The 19,848-nt window shown below is 38.5% G+C and overlaps 1 protein-coding gene across 3 annotated transcripts in view; it reads right to left on the bottom strand.

Annotated features, from left to right (window-relative positions):
- Window positions 1–19,848, bottom strand: part of LOC126260886 (putative glycerol kinase 5) — a 351,198-nt gene that overhangs the window by 60,106 nt on the left and 271,244 nt on the right. For all 3 annotated transcript variants that reach the window (XM_049958329.1, XM_049958330.1, XM_049958328.1), the window contains one exon: window positions 12,451–12,577. In XM_049958329.1, coding sequence (XP_049814286.1) covers window positions 12,451–12,577 — 127 coding nt within the window. The remainder of the gene's footprint in view (window positions 1–12,450; window positions 12,578–19,848) is intronic.

Raw genomic sequence — 19,848 nt, 5'->3', positions numbered from 1 at the left:
GGCATAACAGTCAGTTTCTACTTGTTTCTCTGATTCTTCTTCCCTTCCACTTTGATCCTCAGTTCCAACCAATCCTTCTGAAGTTCAACTCACTTGGTTTCTGTTTTTCTTCTTGTCCTCCCTATTTTCTCCCATACCCTTTTCTTCTTTCTATCCATGTTCATACTGATTACATGTCTGCAAATCATGCCCTTTTCAGTCTGATTTCTCCAGATATTGTCCTAAAGCTTAAGTACTGCTCCTTCCTAGTTCTTTGCAGCTCTCTTTCACCAACTATTTTAGTGCCTAGTCACCTATTTTAGTGCCTAGTATTATACTCAGCATTTTTCTCTCATTTTCCTACTTGTTCTGCAGCATTCCTCCTCAGAATTATCATCTTAGCTGCATACATTACCACATGCCTCACCATTGGATTGCAGTATCTTCTCTTTGCATCTGTGGATATAGCCTCTTTACGGTACATATTTCTGATCACACAGAAGCCTGACATCATCTTCTTCACCCTCTCTATTAATCCCTCATTGTTCTTGTTTATTACTTTTATATATTTTCCCAGGTATTTAAATTTGTCCACCTTTTGCATGGTATCTTCTGCTGTTTTCCAATCTCCAGTGGTATTCAATGCTTTTGTCTTGTTCTAAGAAATCCTCAGCCCCAACCTTTTGGCTGTCTGACATAGGTTGTTAGCTCTATATCTGCATCTTTTTCTGTCTCACTTAATACTGCTATGTTATCTGTAAAGGCTAGGCAAACCACTTTGGCCCAATTATCCTTCTTGCATGTCTTTGGTATATCCATTTTCTCATTTACTGCTCTCCACACTATCTGATCACTTCATCTATGGTGAACAAAACTGTGACTGATGACCTTAGAAGTTAAGTCCCATAGTGCTCAGAGCCATTTGAACAAAACTGACAGCACTCCCTCTCTGTATGTGACACTGATTTTGATCTAAAACTCTTCCAAGAGTGCTCCTCTAAATCTCACCCATGTCTTTGTTTCTATCAGAATTTCCATTATTATTCCTTATGCAATGCCACCTAGTCCTTTGTTCTTCAGGATCCTCCTAAGAGTAAGTTTACCAAAGGAGTCACATGCCTTTATGAAATCTACAAATGTTACTATCATTTTTTTTTTTTTGTTCTTCAAGGCCCTATGTTCAATCAATTGTTTCATGTTCAATATCCGTTCTATGCATTCTCTTTCCTTCTTACATCCTGCTCGATCATCTCCAAATGCACTTTCTATTTGTTGTTTTCATCTCTTCTGGAGAACTTTCAACAGTACCTTGCAGCTAACCTCTAGTAGCAATATTCTTCTGTAATTTTTTGCTTCCCTTTTGACCCCCTTTTCATGTTTTGGTGCTATAATCACATCCTCCCATCTTTCTGGTAACTTCTTTGTCTCCAAATCTAGCAGAAAACCTCAGTCATGTTGTCTACTGTATTGTTGCCTCCCAACTCCCTCATCTCATCTGATACTCCATCTTCTTCAGTTGTCTCACTATTTGGTAAATCACTTATGGCCTGTTCAACCACATTCCTGATTGGGAGGCATGCCTCTTCCCACCTTCCCCCTTCATCTCCTCTTCTGCACCCATTGCCAATTCCAGCTCATCTTCAGGTGGTTTGCAGTTCAGCAGGTTGATTAAGTACAATGCAAGTATTCTATAGTTCTCCTTCACACTAACTGCCAGACCCCCTTTCACATCTTTTACAAACATTTCTCTATCACTGTATCCAAACAGACTCTTCTTGAATTTCCTGATGTTGTCTCTACTGTTGAGTTTCCTAAACTTGTTCAAAATTTCATCCTGTTCCACCTTCATCCCCTGTCTTCTGGTCCACCTTATTGTTCAGGCCACTTCCTTCCTTACTGTGAAGAAAATCTTCCATTCTTCTGGGTTGTTCTTTCTGCTCTCTCCCATCTTTTCCTGTTCTTCTCTACTGCTTCCTCACTGTCCTTGTTCCATGTACCAGTGCTTTTTTTCTTTTCTTCTTTCACTCATAGTTCAGCCTGCTTGCCATGTTTAGCTTCATGACTTTGGTTTCATGTATGTTCCACTTCTCCCTTGTATGTGTCTCAACTGAGTCTTCATTTGTATCTGTCTATCTTAATGATTCTTATTGTCTAATATGACAGATAAAAAGTCTACTCACCAAGCAGTGGCAGAGCACACACACATAAGTAGGCTATAATTAGGCAAGCTTTCAGAGACAGTGGCTTCTTCTGCAGGCAGAACGGCTGAAGAGGAAGGAAGAGGGATGAAGGAAAAGGACTGGAGAGGTCTAGGAGAAGGGGTAGATTTCAGAAAAGTCACCCAGAACCACGTATCACAGGAGGCTTACCAGATGGGATGTCTTTCCTTCTCATCCTGTCCAGTAAGTCTCCCCTGACCTTTGGTTGTGGGTGACGTTTCTGAAATCTACCACTTTTCCAGTATCTCTCCAGTCCTTTTCCATCACCCCTCTTCCTTCCCCTTCAACTCTTCTGGCTGAAGAAGGAGCCACTGGCTCCAAAAGCTTGCATAATTATAAACATTGTTTATGTGTGTGTTCTGCCGCCGCTTGGTGAGTAGATTTTTTATCCATCCAGTTATATTATATTGTCAAAAATGGATTGTTTTCATTGTTTAATGTTTCTTATTGCCTTATTCATCTGCGTCTGTGGCTGCCCTCCTTTGTTTGGAATCCGGTGCCACTTGACTTTTGTAAGTTTATCTCTCCAGTGTTTGTCCCACCGACTGCTACAGGGTCAGTCTGTAATTCCCCAAGGTGGGTGCATGAGATTGTTCATGTCTTTCTCTTACCCACTTTGGCCCTGAAGTGTGCTGTCAAGTGTCCTCAACAAAGTTCAATTAATCTTTCCTCATTTTTATTTGTCCTCTGGTGTGCTGAAAACTTGCCTACTATTTTCTTATATTGGAACTCCCTCCAGTCTGTACATTACAGTAGTGGAAATCAGTATAAAGGCAGGGTTCCTACAACAGTAATAGTACAATGTCTGTAGTATACTGTATTGAATTTGACATGACAGTAGTAGAAACATGTAAGACATAAACAATTATCACCAAATTACATAGTTTCCTTCATGACATGAGTACCAAAATAAGGCGTTTGTCTTTCATGGTTAGAAACTGTGCTGTTGTGTTATTGCATTGTTGGTACTTTGTCCGACTTCCATTCTTCACAATTACCTCAAAAATTCTTCTGTGTGTCAATTTTGTTAGGTTTTGTAGTTCTTGCAGTGAAACTATTGCCCACTCTCCTCGTATCGCACTTTTCAGCTCCCATACGGCCTCAGATTGCCTTCTATTATGATAAACATGCCTTGCAAGTATTCCCCAAAGGTTTTCCGTGAGGTTCATATCTGGACTACGTGCAGGCCAGGGCAAGACAGATATCTTTATTTTCAAACCATTTTTTGGTTGTAGCAGAAACATCCACAAATGTATTAACTTGTTGAAACATTAGACTTCTCTTCCCTAGGTCCTCATACATTCTAATGAGTTATGTCTCTAGCATCTCAGTGTGCACGTTAGAGTTCATTGTAGTGTTCAGTCAACAAATGCACAATTTTCCTGTAGTGCAGAAGGCTGCACAAATCATAACACTTCCACCACCAAAATTTTTGCTCATTCTTACCTGTGCTCTGTTCTCAGATCATGCCAATAGTACTGAAATTCATCAGGCCCATCTAAATTAAACTACTTCTCTTCAGTGACAATCACTCTATCCAATTGTATGCCCAATCTACTGAAATTATCAATCACTGTGCTTGAGCAGTTCAACTTCTTGGTGATTTGATGGTTAGGGAAGCCCATTTCCATGTATGCACTGATTCTTGCTTTTTCATCTCTTAATCACTGTTTTACACATGGCATTCTCACAGTCCTGGTTTATGCACAGATTAGATTAGATTAGATTAATACTAGTTCCATGGATCATGAATACGATATTTCGTAATGATGTGGAACGAGTCAAATTTTCCAATACATGACATAATTAAGTTAATTTAACAACATACTTAAGTTAATATAACAACTTTTTTATTTTTATTTATTTATTTTTTTTCTTAATTTATATCTAAAAATTCCTCTATGGAGTAGAAGGAGTTGTCATTCAGAAATTCTTTTAATTTCTTCTTAAATACTTGTTGGTTATCTGTCAGACTTTTGATACTATTTGGTAAGTGACCAAAGACTTTAGTGCCAGTATAATTCACCCCTTTCTGTGCCAAAGTTAGATTTAATCTTGAATAGTGAAGATCATCCTTTCTCCTAGTATTGTAGTTATGCACACTGCTATTACTTTTGAATTGGGTTTGGTTGTTAATAACAAATTTCATAAGAGAGTATATATACTGAGAAGCTACTGTGAATATCCCTAGAACCTTAAATAAATGTCTGCAGGATGATCTTGGGTGGACTCCAGCTATTATTCTGATTACACGCTTTTGTGCAATAAATACTTTATTCCTCAGTGATGAATTACCCCAAAATATGATGCCATATGAAAGCAATGAGTGAAAATAGGTGTAGTAAGCTAATTTACTAAGATGTTTATCACCAAAATTTGCAATGACCCTTATTGCATAAGTAGCTGAACTCAAACGTTTCAGCAGATCATCAATGTGTTTCTTCCAATTTAATCGCTCATCAATGGACACACCTAAAAATTTGGAATATTCTACCTTAGCTATATGCTTCTGATTAACGTCTATATTTATTAATGGTGTCATACCATTCACTGTACGGAACTGTCTGTACTGTGTCTTATCAAAATTCAGTGAGAGTCCATTTACAAGGGACCACTTAGTAATTTTCTGAAAGACAGTATTGACAATTTCATCAGTTGATTCTTGTTTGTCAGGTGTGATTACTATACTTGTATCATCAGCAAAGAGAACTAACTTTGCCTCTTCATGAATATAGAATGGCAAGTCATTAATATATATTAAGAACAACAAAGGACCCAAGACTGACCCTTGTGGAACCCCATTCTTGATAGTTCCCCAGTTTGAGGAATGTGCTGATCTTTGCATATTATGAGAACTACTTATTTCAACTTTCTGCACTCTTCCAGTTAGGTACGAATTAAACCATTTGTGCACTGTCCCACTCATGCCACAATACTTGAGCTTGTCTAGCAGAATTTCATGATTTACACAATCAAAAGCCTTTGAGAGATCACAAAAAATCCCAATGGGTGCTGTTCGGTTATTCAGATCATTCAAAATTTGATTGGTGAAAGCATATATGGCATTTTCTGTTGAAAAACCTTTCTGGAAACCAAACTGACACGCACTGTCACTAATGGTGTCTGTTTCCTTTCTGCAGTATAGGCATATGTGCACACACTAACAACACAAAGAGCCAACTGCCTTTATAATGAGTTGCACCCTCTACCACATGAATTGCTGGTATGCTATACTACTGACATTAAATGCAATACCATTTAACTGTGTTTGTCAGTATACTGGATTTGATACTATTGCATGTAAACTGTGTACAACTGCTCCAGCTGACAATGTTAATTTTCCTACAAATATCCATGACTTTATACTGATTTCCACTACTGTATAATTGCCTATGATTATCTTCATTTGTCTGTGAGGTGTGCTTTTCAGTACAGTTCTATTCCCTGTATATGTGAGTGAGCTTCCATGTAATATTCATCAAGCAGAGTTGGTACTTTCTGCAGACAACATTAGTGTCATAATAAATCTCATAAGAGGGAAATCAACAGAAGGAATTGTTAATGATGTTTGATAAATTATTAATTAGTTCTCCAAAAACAGACTTACCTGAAATTTTGAGAAAACACACAAAACTACATTCAGTTATGCACAACAAACAGAGTCATACCAACAATTCATGCAACACATGAACAGAAGTTAGCAAGCAGGGTAGAATGTTCCAAATTTCTGGGTGTACATATAGATGAAAACTTGAACTGAGAGAAGCATATTACTGAGCTGCTCAAACAATTATGTTCAGCTACTTTTACTCTGAACTGAGAGAAGCATATTACTGAGCTGCTCAAACAATTATGTTCAGCTACTTTTACTCCTCATACAATTGCTAGTCTTGGAAACAAACAAATCAACCTCCTAAAATATTTTGCATATTTCCTCTCAATTACAGCTCATGGAATAATTTTCTGGGATTACTCATCACTTGGATACAAAGCAATGAGTGCTCAAAAGCAAGCAGTATGTGACGTTCACTCGCAATCACCTTATATGTATCTCTTCATGTAGTTAGGCATTTTAACTGCTCTTTTACAATACATGCAGGATGTAAAAAGACTATGCATATAAAATTTTAGAGTATTTATAGGAGATTAAAAAGAAACAAATTCTTGTGTGACAGAAATGTTACATGTGCAATGTTTTCCCAATAGAGTCCATGATGTTTTTGACACTAATGATGTTCACAAATGCTGTTGAAACTGCCGTGTGATGGAAACTGTTTTAGGGATGGTGCTGGAAATGTCGTCTGTTTACATTAATGCACAACTGACACCTTGGTGCTGATGATTTTGTAACATGCTCAAAACAATCAAGTGTTTCATGAACAATGACTGCACTTTCAGCCAGAGAGGCAACCAGATCTTCTCTCTTGGTATCTTGTACACCAAGTGCTTCATCTCCCCACACCAAAAGAAGTCCATAGGTCAGCAACATCTCTAAAACAATATTCATCACAAGGCAATTTGAACACTGTCGCTGAACATCATTAGCATCAAAACCTCCATGAACCCCTAGCAGGGAAACTGTGCACCTGTGACATTTTCATCACACAAGAAAATTATTTATTTTTCTCTCATATAAATACTCCAAAATTTTGTGTGCATATAGTTTTTTTTACACATTATATATTTGCTAACAAAATTCATTATAAGTAATCAATCACACTTTGACAAGTTACACACTATCTATCTTTCAGAACTTTCAGATGGACGTACACAAAGATTGAGGGGTAGGTGTAAAAGAGAGTAGGTCAGAGATGACACATTGGTAAGCAATATGTCAGCTTCAGTCCTGAGATGATAAGGACACAGTGAGGAGTAAAGACACCAGGGACAAGAGAGATTAATAGTGCTACTAAGAATCAGGAAATGGAACAAAAGTCATAATAAATGTAGTATAAAGGGTGTCGCAGGATGAATATCAATATTCATGAATAAAACAGGAATGACAATGTGAAGTAAAAATGTATAGTAAACATGGGCTCTAAAATGCATACCTTAACACCCACAAGCATTACTTCATCATTGATATTGTGAAACAATGCACATCTACTGCAAGCTCTTTGCTTTCCATATTTTGAGAGATGTCAGTATGGACCAAAACAAAAAATATAGTTCACTGAATATCAGCTCTAAAGTGAATACCTCAAGAGCTGCTTCTGTGGAGGAAGTGCTCACAACTCTTAAGGTATACATTTTAGAGCCCATGTTTACTGCATAATTTTTTACTTATTTTGATCCACACATCCTTCTTCCAAAATATGGAAAGCAAAGTGATTTGTTTCATAGTATTGAAGAAGAAGAAGAAGAAGAAGAAGAAGTGGTCACAGCACTTAATGCATTTTAGAGTCCATGTTTAATAGACATTATGCTTTGAAAGATCATTCGTGCCACATCGCTGAAGATTGACCATTCCTCCTACGACACCCAGTATGTGTATATGTAATAAAAAGTATAATGAAGAAAGATAGGAGGGATGTGATAATGGAGATCAAGCACAGGAGTCGTTGGATGCAATGATATGGCATTTGTATGTGTGTATCAGCAGTACTACAGATTTCACCACCTGAGGGTATGAACTGGATAGTAATTCCCTCTCATAATTCATGTCTGCTTAGTTGAATTCTCCTTTCATAGAACTACATGAAAATCTTCTGCACAAATTAGATGAGAAGATGTGCACAAAAATACCTGGATTGCAGATGGAAAATTTTGTAATTTGTGTGGATGATGCACCTGCCCATAAAGGTGTTTTGGCAATGAGAAGAAGTAAAATATACAGTGTACAAACTGTTGGTACATATACTATATTCACTGAATTTGGCAACCTCTGAATCCTTCTATTCCCACGTCTAAAGAAATTCATGTTTTGACAATGTTTTGAGTTTGCTAAAGAGATACGGCAGTGGTAGGCAGATATTTTGCAGACACAATAAAATTGTGCTTCAGGGGCTGAATATATGCAGTGGAAAAACCTTACATAGTACATTGATAAAAAAGTCGACTGCCCAAAAAATGGCATAAAACCACAATCTTTGCTGACATAATGAGAAAATTCCCTCTTGGCCTCATACGGGGAAGTAACAATGGACTAACAGCAAAGAGACAAAATCCAAAATAATAATGAGCAGTAAATGCTCAGTTTGACAAAAATAGGAATGACAGATATAAATAGAACAGAAATGCTTGGGAAATACAAGCAACAATGTAAGCACTATTATTCTGACCGTAGATGGGCCAACTGGGCTTGACCGATAGTCATGTCATCCATCAGCCAATGGCATCATGTGAATGCAAATTGGATGGAAGGGGGAGGGAGAAGTGGAGGGGGGTGGGGGGGGGGTGAGTTCTCATCATCACACTCCTGACCATTGTCATGCTAGCAGATACCACTATTACTCAATCAAGTATCTTCTCATCTGACATCATGAGGCTGAGTCCGCCCCCCAAGAAAAATTCCCTGGCAATACTGTGAATCAAACCCGTGTCCCCCATGTGGCACTCAGCTACACTTACCACTCAGCTCCAGAGCCGACAAGAAATACCAGGATCTAATGGAAATCAAAAGACTGTCATTTCAATACAGATATAGGGAGAAAATAGAGGAGAGTGCAACAAGAAGCATAACAATAATGAGAAAGTGACAGGAAAAATCAGGGGGAGAGAAAAAATGAGGAAAAAAGAATGAATGACTTTGTACATAAAGGGACAACACAATACTGACAGAAACATAGGTATAGACACAAAGAAAGAACAGCAATTTAGAAGAAAACAAAAAGGAGGAAAAGGATGACATTGGACAAGAAACTAGGAATGAAGAAAATTACGACCAGTGGAAGGTAACTGAGCAGTATGTGTTCATGAGCTGTCTCCCATATTTGAACATCGTATACATAGGTGTTGGTAGAGAATGCCCACATAATTTCTGCAGGGGAACAGGACACCAATGCCCTCCTGTTACATTCTACAGCATGCTCCACTGTTGTTACTGTTCATATTTTGACCTCCATTTAGATCAATAAAAAATGGTTCAAATGGCTCTGAGCACTATGGGACTCAACTGCTGTGGTCATCAGTCCCCTAGAACTTAGAACGACTTAAACCTAACTAACCTAAGGACATTACACACATCCATGCCCGAGGCAGGATTCGAACCTGCGACCGTAGCAGTCGCACGGTTCCGGACTGCGCGCCTAGAACCGCGAGACCACCTTAGATCAATAATTTACATATATTTATCATCCAGATGTGTTGCCAACAATACTGCCTCTTGTCGCACTGTGTAAATAAGCACTTGCTCAAATCAGAATGCTGGTAGGTAATATAGTATTTCCAGAAGTCAAGTCACAATTTCTGTATTTTGAGCCAGATACTCATTCTGGTAATTCCTTTCATTACCTATACATAACCATGAATCAGTAAATATTGTCACCTTGGATGTCTATATTTGCACTGTGATTAGTGTGAATAGATTGGAAAGGTCTTATACTTCTTCTACTGGGCAGTATTATCACAGTTTTCACTAAATAAGATGACAGAATGTTTCATTACAGTTAAAATGTCTCCAAAATTTTTGAATAAAGGGTAGCAAAATTTAAATAGCAACCATGTCCCTGAAACCCAAAAACCAGTGCAAAAACCGTTCAGTTGAGCATAGTATCAATGTCTAAACTGCTTATGTATAGAATTCATAAATACATCGCCTTGTTCCTGCCATTTAACTGACACGGAAATAGCATAAAATTAATTATACAGGATGATTTTTCCACTGTGTTCAAACTCTAGGGTTTGACAAATGAGAGGACACAGAACAAAAAAGTTCTAGTGAACTTATGTTCAGAATTGCATAGGTTCCATGATAGAGACTATTTATTCAACCATACTTTGTTACTGAGGCTGCAGTCTAATATGCGCTGTACCATGCAGCCACAGCTACAGTATACATGGTTTCCTCCTAGAGGGTGGTACTGTTCATCATATGCCATGCCCTAGCATGCCTAGCACTGTCTTCTGCCATAGTAATCAGTAATGTTGTATTCAATTCACTTCTCTTGCTGAACCGAGCGAGGTGGCGCAGTGGTTACCACACTGGACTCGCATTCGGGAGGACGACGGTTCAATCCCATCTCCAGCCATCCTGATTTACGTTTTCCGTGATTTCCCTAAATCGTTTCAGGCAAATGCCGGGATGGTTCCTTTGAAAGGGCACGGCCGATTTCCTTCCCAATCCTTCCCTAACCCAAGCTTGCGCTCCGTCTCTAATGACCCCGTTGTCGACGGGACATTAAACACTAACCACAACCACCAATCTCTTGCTGACTCACCTTGTAATGGATGTAATCAGCGTTGTACACAATGGTTCCATATTCCAGTTAAAAGCTTGCCGACATGGTGTTTACGTATCGAAAGGCAAATGGCAATGGGTGGTGGGCAGCAAGGTTGTACCAGGAGACCTATCCCTGCTGACAACAACCACAGCATTCATTGTTTGCGACAGTGTTTCGCCTTTTCTCTGAGACTGGGTCATTTCAGGAATCAGGAAATCATAAAGGATGTACCCAAAATGTTCTGACACCAGACTTGGATGAAAATGTGATTAAAACTGTGGAAGGCGACTGCCATGTCAGTACAAGGCAGTTGGCCCACGAATACAGAGTAAGCCAGGGGACTATGTGGAATATTCTCCATGACAATTGTTACTACCCTTATCACTTACAGCATGTGCAGGGCTTACTAGTGACCGACTTTCCACATTGGGAACAGTTTTGTCTCTGGTTTCTTCACCAGGCAACCATGATTCTGGGAGATGTGTCATCCATCCTGTTAATAGGTGAAGCCGCCTTTATGCAGAGTGGTATCTTCAACCTTCATAACATTCATCTACGGGATAGTATGCAGAACCCCATGGTATGGCGACAGCGAATCATCAGCATTGGTGCTCTAGTACCTCCCGCCGTGGAAGTCGAACACACGCCAGAACAAATGGACATGGCCAGCCCATAGAGGGCTCCGCGTCCGCGGCAGCTCTTCCGCGCAGTGGCTCTCGCGCAGTGAAGGCGCCACCGCTACACCACGTGCCAATAGCCGCTCCCTCCGGTTTCATGTATAGGGACCCGCTCTGCCCTAGTCTAGTCAGTCTGGTACTCACTCTGGATTGCGTCTCTATCTCGGCGGTACTGCGTTCTGGTCGTTGCTCATTGTTGACATTTGCCTGGCTCTGGTTCCGAGTGAATTTACTGTTGTTGTTTGGTGTTGTGGTTTCTACAAGCCTCCATTGTTTATCTCTTCCTTGTTGTGTCAGTCATAGTCGGTCGTTGTCGGTTGTCGTTGGTCTGTTGTCCAACTCGTCCTTGTGTTTACCCGGTGGTGAGTGCTCCACCGCCGGCGGCTTCTCTGCCTGGCGGCTCCGATCCGCAGCCCTAGGTGTTCCCGCAGTTGGTTTTGGTTACTACAGGTGCAGCTGGAATGTGTGAGCTGGGATAATTGGCGACATTATTTTGGGGCCAGTCTTCCTTCCAAGTCGCCTAACAGACTGGAACTATCGGTGTTCCTTGTGGGTGACTGTGCCTCCCCTGCTGGAAGAAATGCCACTGATGATTTGAAGGGTTATGTGTCTGCTACATGATGGTGCTCCAGCCCATTTTGCTATTAGCATCCAGTAGCATCTCAATCATGTCATCCCTGGTCAATGGATTGGATGAGGGTGTCCAGTTGCATCGCCTGCTTGTTCACCGGATCTCAACCCATGCAATTCTGGTTATGGGGTCATCTCAAAAGTATCATGAATGCAGAGCCCATTCCAGATAGGGAGACACTGGAGCAGCATATTCATGCAGCCTTTGACATTGTTCGGATGCAGCCTGGCCAATGTGAACATGTGAGACAGAACACACTACAGCACATACACACATGTGTTGAGGCACATGGAAACCATTTTCAACACATAGTATAGCTGTGGCTGTATAGTACAGTGTGTATTAGACTGCAGTCTCTGTAACAATGTATGATTGAATAAATGGTCTCTAGTATGGAAACCATGTATTTTCACACATAACTTCATTAGACTTTTTTGTTTTGTATCCTCTCATAGATCAGTCCCTACGTTTGCACACAGGGGAAGAAATCAACCTGTATAAACATTTATTATAACAGAATTTTTAACAGCAACAGCAGATAATGTGTGTGCTCATAATATTACCTGCTACGGATGCATGTGGTGTTTGTCCAGTATTTACATTAAGGAATGTTCCAGTACCCAAAGTAACCTTTGCATCCCCTCTGCTAAAGCAGCATGACCCAAACGTTGATGCTGCCTGATCAGCAATCTGTATAACAAGTAAGTGATACCAAACAAATATTAAATAGCAGAAAATGTTTCATTAAATCTGTAAAAATTAATTGTCAGTTACACATATCAAAACTGGCATGTGTAATCTGAGTAAAACTGATTTAGATACAGATCATTAAGAATCTAACAGAGTTTATGTAATTAAATATGCAATGTTCATGTTGACAGAAACTTGAGAAAGAAATCAAATTTTAAGTAACTTACTATCAATCACAAAGGCTACTGTAATCATGCTTGTGACATCACTCACTGCAGAACCTCAACTGAAGTATTACCAACCCAGTTTTTGTTTTGTGTCTTATAATTCTCACAGAATTTCTTTTGCAATTTTTTTTCCTGCAATTACTGGATATGGTGGACAGTTTATGAATAAATGTATGCAACATGGCAGAATTTACTTTTCATTCTCTTCATAAGTTATTTATTAATGCTAAATTTGGTATGTAGGATCAACTTTCTTGTATGCACAAAAATCAATATTGTAACACAGATCAGTAAGCTGTACCAACTAGGGGAAGCGTCACAATGTTCACAAGTGGCAATGAGTGGCTTAGAACACCACTGTATGCTTTCTGAATACAGAATTGATAATACAGAATCACTATAGATGTAATCATTTTAATTACCAGGAACTGATGCTGCTTTGTGCACGATTCCCATTTATAGGCATGCATAGTACAGAAATTACAAAACGGTAAAATACAGGTTTATTACATTTTAGATATTAACATGAAAGATAAAAATGGGTGAGAGACAGAAAAATATAACAGGCAGTTATGTTAATTTGTTTGACCAAAAGCTGTGCAATTAGAAAATGACAAGTAATAGGTCTTATTTTCTGAGAAAGAAGTTTTCATGTACACTTGGATTCCAAAGTTCGCCAAGAATTATGTGGTAAATTATATTTCATGAGTTGAATAATTAACAAACAAACATGTTTTTTTAGTAAAATTATACATTTTTGGAAACAGAAAAATCAGGGATACAAAACTCTAAATATGGATTTTGGAAAGAATTACATTTTAAGCTTGGAAAATTCTGGAACACAAAAAAATCTGAATATGAATAATATTAAATCTCAAGTTTTTGGAAAAAATAAAACTTTTGTTTCAAAGAAAAAATAAGAGCTTTCAAATCAGCTCTGACAACGATTTTAGCAGGGTGGACCCTTGATGTATACCCTGTTTACTGTTGTCCCACTTTATGAACATTTATTTAAATAAAATGTTACCATATTAATTTAATATAATATTGTTGCTGTCAGCCAATGGTAAACTACACTGAATAATAAACTGGAGAAAATACATTTTTAAATGTTTAATGCCAAAGCTGCTATTTATTTACTAGCTGACTAGTTTTAGGCTTGCCCATATTCACAAGCCACCTATTGCAGAGAACAAAATTTGTTACTAGTGTATGTGTCTAGTGTATACAATAAAGATATCGGTAAAAATATGTTTCATTTGGTAACTACTAACAGATTTTGTATTTTGGATGATTTTTATTTTATTTTATTACAAGTTCTGTTGATCCTGTTAGCAATGTAGTTGCAAGGATATGGAACGAATCAGTATTTTTACAATGCTAATAATACAGCAGCACACAATATGGTTAATTCATGACAAAACTCATTGTAACAACATGGGACACTAGAAGAAATAAAAACATATTACATACATCAGAATTAACACTTATATGTACACATTCAGATTAACAATATCAAAGTATTGGAGCAACAATATAACATTACAGCAAGAAATAGTTTCATTTACGCTTACATTGCATGGCTAACTTGGTTGTATAATAAAAACTTGCTCCTATGTACTAAAAAATTCGCCAATTGAATGACTTTTGTATTAGGTATTCCTTCAGTTTACTCTTCAACCTTGGTGTTTCAGGAGCAAGACTCTTGATGACACTGGGTAGAGCATTGTAAATTTTGATGCCTGTATAATTTACTCCTTTCTATACAAGGGTATAGTTTGACTGGTTACTATGAAATTCCTCTTTTGATCTTGTGCTGTGACCATGATATTTACTATTGGTTTTGAAGAGAGAGTGGTTTTTATTAATGAAACATACAAGGGAGCATATGTACTGAGATATCATTGTAAATACCTCTAGTTTCCTATAGAGACTCCTGCATAAGTGCATTGGTTGCACACCACTCATGATATGTACTTCTGAGCAATAAAACCTTTTTTTGCCAAGGGTTGGTTGCCCCAAAAGATGATTCCGTAAGCCAAAAGTGCATGTAAATATCCAAAATAAGCAGCTCTTATGGCCTCCTCATGTGTGGTTGATGGAATTTTGCGTAAGCAAATGTTGCAGAATGTAGCCGTTTTTCTAGATCTAGGACATGGTTGGACCAATTTAACTTTAAGTCTATGTACAACGCCCAGGAACTTAGTTGAGTCGACTTGCTTTATTTGTTGTCCATTACATTCTATATTTTTATTCCTTGGTTCTTTATGTGCCATGTGAAACTGTACATAATGAGTCTTTTTTTTATATTTAGAGAGAGTCCATTACAGTTAAACCATTTCAAAATGTCATCAAATGATTGGTCACAGATGTTTCCCAGTTGTTTCCTGTTGCTTTTTCAACTAGAAGAGAAGTAGCATCAGCGAATAGGGTGAAATTTCTCAATGACATAGTGCAGTGTGGGAGATCATTTATACACATATCAAAAAAAGTTTTGCATCACCCCAGTTCCCAGAACTCCTGAAGACAGATGTTGACTGTGGATATTGTATCACAGACACAGTCCCTTTGACTGTTCACAGATGTCACTAAACCCACCCAAAGATGTAAACAACCATGCATGAGCAGCACCTAATAGATAGAGGGAGTCTGACTGCCAATCAGTTCCAGTCATTCCACCAGGAATGAGGTACATGGCTCGAGTTCTCTATAGTTCAACCACGCCTAGACGGTCAATATTGCAGTTCAATTGCATCCACATTGTTACTTTGTGCCAGGAAGGGCTCTCTACAAGGGAAGTGTCCAGGTGTCTTGGAGTGAACTAAAGCAATGTTGTTCGGACATGGAGGTGATACAGAGAGAGACAGGAACTGTTGATGACACACCTTGCTCAGGCCGCTCAAGGGCTGCTACTGCAGTGGATGACCACTTCCTATGGATTATGGCTTGGAGGAAACCTGACAGCAATGACACCATGTTGAATAATGCTTTTTGAGCAGCCACAGGAAGGTGCCATAACAGCTGTACAATATGTAAATGCCATCCTCCGACCGATAGTGCAACCATGTCGGCAACGTATTGGCAAGGCATTCATCTTCATGAACGACAATTCGCGCCCCATCATGCACATATTGTAAATGAATTCCTTCAGGATAATGACCGCTCGACTAGAGTGGCCAGAATGTCCTCCAGAAAATGAATCCTATCGAACATGCCTAGGATAGATTTAAAAGGGCTGTTTATGGATGACGTGATCCACGAACCACTCTGAGGGATCTACGCCAAATCGCCATTGAGGAGTGGGACAATATGGACCAACAGTGCCTTGATGAACTTGTGGGTAGTATGCCACAATGAATACAGACATGCATCAATGCAAGAGGACATGCTACTGGGTGTTAGAGGTACCGATGTGTATAGCAATCTGGACCACCACCTCTGAAGGTCTCGTTGTATGGTGGTATAACATGCAATGTGTGGTTTACATGAGCAATAATAAGGGCGGAAATGATGTTTATGGTGATCTCTGTTCCAATTTTCTGTACAGGTTCCGGAACTCTCAGAACCTAGGTGATGCAAAACTTTTTTGGTGTGTGTAAATATAAGAAACAGTATGGATCCCAGTACCGAGCCTTGAGGCACTCCAGTGTCGACAGTGCCCCACTTGGATAAAGCTGAGATTCCACTACTGTCAGTAATTATTACCCTTTGTTTCCTATCTACTATAAGGTAGGATTTAATCCATGTTACTATTATTCCACTTAACCCATAATTGTCTGCTTTATTTAGCAGAACTTCATGGTTGGCACAGTCAAAAGCTTTGGATAGGTCACAAAGAATTCCAATTGGTGCCAATTTTCTGTTAAGAGATTCGAGAAATGATCAGTGAAAAAGAAAATAGCATCATCGATTGATAGGCCTTACACCTTCCGGTATTATGTTAACTGATATGCATAATATACATTTCTCTTAATTGTGGTACCTTCATTATCCAGCATGATGTGATACAAGTGACAACTATATATTTAATACAATGGAGAATTTGTTCTCACTGGATTACACGTTGTGTCATGCTGGCTTATTTAATGTTGATGCAAAGAATTTTTATTGTAAGCTCTTATATAATTTCTGATGCATCCAGTTTACTTCATGATGTACTAATATAATTGACTATATTCAGAGTGAGAGACAGTGTTTCATCACATCACAGTAGAACAATATATTTTCCATTTCCTTTTCAGGACTATTTAAGAGAAAAAATATTGTTTCATTCATGTTTCACAGGAACTCACATAAGAACATAACAATGCTATGGTATGTGGATCCCACTGACACACAAATGAAACAATATGTTTCCTATTACATAGTGAAGAAAAGGAAATGAAATTTTTTTGTACAACTGTGATGTGATGGAACACTGTCTCTCACACTGAATACATCAGAGATTATATAAGACCTTATAATAAAATTTTTTGCATAAACATCTGTCAAAATCATGACCAGTAACATAATATAATATAATAAGGTTTAAATACAATTGTGGCATCTTTTAATGCAGACCTGAGTTACATTTAAATGTGATGACATAAATAGAACTGTCTACACCAAACACATCCTAAATACAGAATACATAAGTAGTTACCCTGTGAACCATATTATCATCAGTACCTTAATATTCCACATTCGACACATCTGTTCACAAAAAAATTTGTTCTTTGTAAGAGACGGGCTTGTAAAAATGGAGACAGCCCAAAACTAGTCAGCCAGTAAATAAATAGCAACTTTGGTGATAAATATTTAGAAATGTCTTTTCTTTAACGTTTGAGACCTGCAAGAAGCAATACACTGAAAATGTTTATATGTTAATACTAAAGTTTAATAAAATATAGCTTGAGCAGAAATTTAACAATTTTAGGTACACATTATGTGTATGAGGTACACATTATGTGTATGCTGGGAAACAAAAATAATACTCATTTACTTAAGAAGCAGAATTGGAGCAAGTGAAGTGACACAATCTGCTACATCTCAAAGGTAATACATTGCTGAAAACTGAAATTGTAACACCAGGAAAGACCATGAATTTTTAATTACTGCACATATAGTACATTAGGAAGAATGATACACAAGGTACAAAATTTAGTAATGAGAATTGTCACCTCTGACAGCAGCAGTTACTCTACCTCAGCTGCGCATCAAATCAAAGTGAGACTGGATGAGAAATATGGGTAATACACTCCATGCAGCTTCATTTCTTCATCTATCAGAGTGGCTGATAGGTGGTGGAATGCTAACTTTTCAGCAGTCCATGTTTATATGTTTTCACTGGATGAGAAACTTGAGAACATGCTGGCCACGGTAACAGTAGAACACCCTTGTACCAAGACAGGTCAGGACAGCAGAAGCAACATGCAGACTCACATGATCTTATTGGAACATAATGTCATGGAGGCCTCCAATATATGGGACAGCCACCACATTAACATGTCAGAATTGTAATTCCTGCTGTTCAAATTACCAGCCATGTGAACCGGAGATGAAAACATTGTGTTCCCATTGGCACCATACACCATCACTTATATGCTGAGCCCAAGTTATGATGGTAAATGCAAATTGGCAACTTTCATTCTTCTTGGAGCTTCATAAATGGGTACATCCATCCTGATGATGTATGAAGAATAAGGATTCATCAGAAAAGATATGTGGTATCACTCCTGTGTGCAGTGTTGTGACTGGCTGTACCATTGTCAGCATGCCTCTCTCTAATGACACTGGAAGAGAAGTTGCAATAATTTTTGCTGTGCTGACAGTCTGTGCTGCTTCAGACATTGTTACTTTGACCATTTGGATCCTTGTCTTGTTGTAAACAAGTCCATTTCCTGATTCCAGGTACTTGATGTGGCTGGAAGATTTGGCACCCCAATAAAAAATATACCTGTCCTCTTAGCCTTGTCCATGTGTGGCCGGTGAGATGCTGCATGCTGTTGAGTATGATCCTCTTAAATTCATTGACAGGGCCAGTTCGAGAACATTTTTCCACACAAGTGACATATCATTTGATGATCCCCCCCCCCCCCCATTCATTAGTTGCCTTTCATTGTACTCTTGGTAAGACCTTTAAAAGTGTATGTAAATACAGTGATCGTAAAAACTGGTTGCTTTTTCTTCTAAAATAAGTGCTACACTGACACTCCTCTGTAACAGATGTATATCTTAATCTCATTCTATTCCTAAATATTTAAAGAACAACAACTCATCCCTCCAAAATTTTATATGGATGGGGCAGCAATATGGCTGGGCAGTATGACTCAAATTTATTCTATAGGCTTATTGCTTTTTAAAGGGAATTAATCTTGACAGCTTCAGTTCAGGGCCATTGATTAGTTTCAATCAGTAATTTATGCCTACTCTCAACCAAGTCAGTGTTTCTTTTACATCTTCTTTTGTGTGTGTGTGTGTGTGTGTGTGTGTGTGTGTGTGTGTGTGTGGTCCAATCTGTGGACTCTCAAACTCTGTCAGGTAGATCGTTGACAACACGCATTATAGATCAGAACACAAGTCCATTCATGTGAACAAAAACTGAAAAGTAACTTGTAATTTCCTAAGATCCCTTTTGGAAACATAATGTTTCATACGATTTCATTCTTCGAAAGTTACCTACGGAATTTGAAAATATGTATGTATTAATCATAGTTTTTGTTTTTGCATACGTCTTGTGAATGTCCTCGTGTAGGGCGGCTTCCTAGTGTAAATTTTTCGTGTAGAGAAATTTATTTCTGTTTAATAGCTTGCGGTCTCAGAGTACAGTGAGAAATCTGCACAGCACCTTTTAGTGTTACTTTATTCTCTTTTGGTTTATTTTCAGACTCAGTACTGCCATTTGAGACCTTATATCTATTTTATACACAGTACGATATGGCCAGGGACTGTTTTTCTTGTGAGTGGACACAAGGAGAGTTGGCAGCTGTCCGTAAACAGCTGGAAGCTGCGTTGGCTACCGTCAACAAGCTTCTAGCTAATGCTCGAAGTTGTGGTGACGTCGGG

Source organism: Schistocerca nitens, chromosome 5 (genome assembly GCF_023898315.1).
Source record: "Schistocerca nitens isolate TAMUIC-IGC-003100 chromosome 5, iqSchNite1.1, whole genome shotgun sequence".
In the NCBI taxonomy this organism is placed as follows: Eukaryota; Metazoa; Arthropoda; class Insecta; order Orthoptera; family Acrididae; genus Schistocerca; species Schistocerca nitens.
Note: the sequence above shows the minus strand (reverse complement) of the source record. Positions and strands in the feature narration are given on the sequence as shown.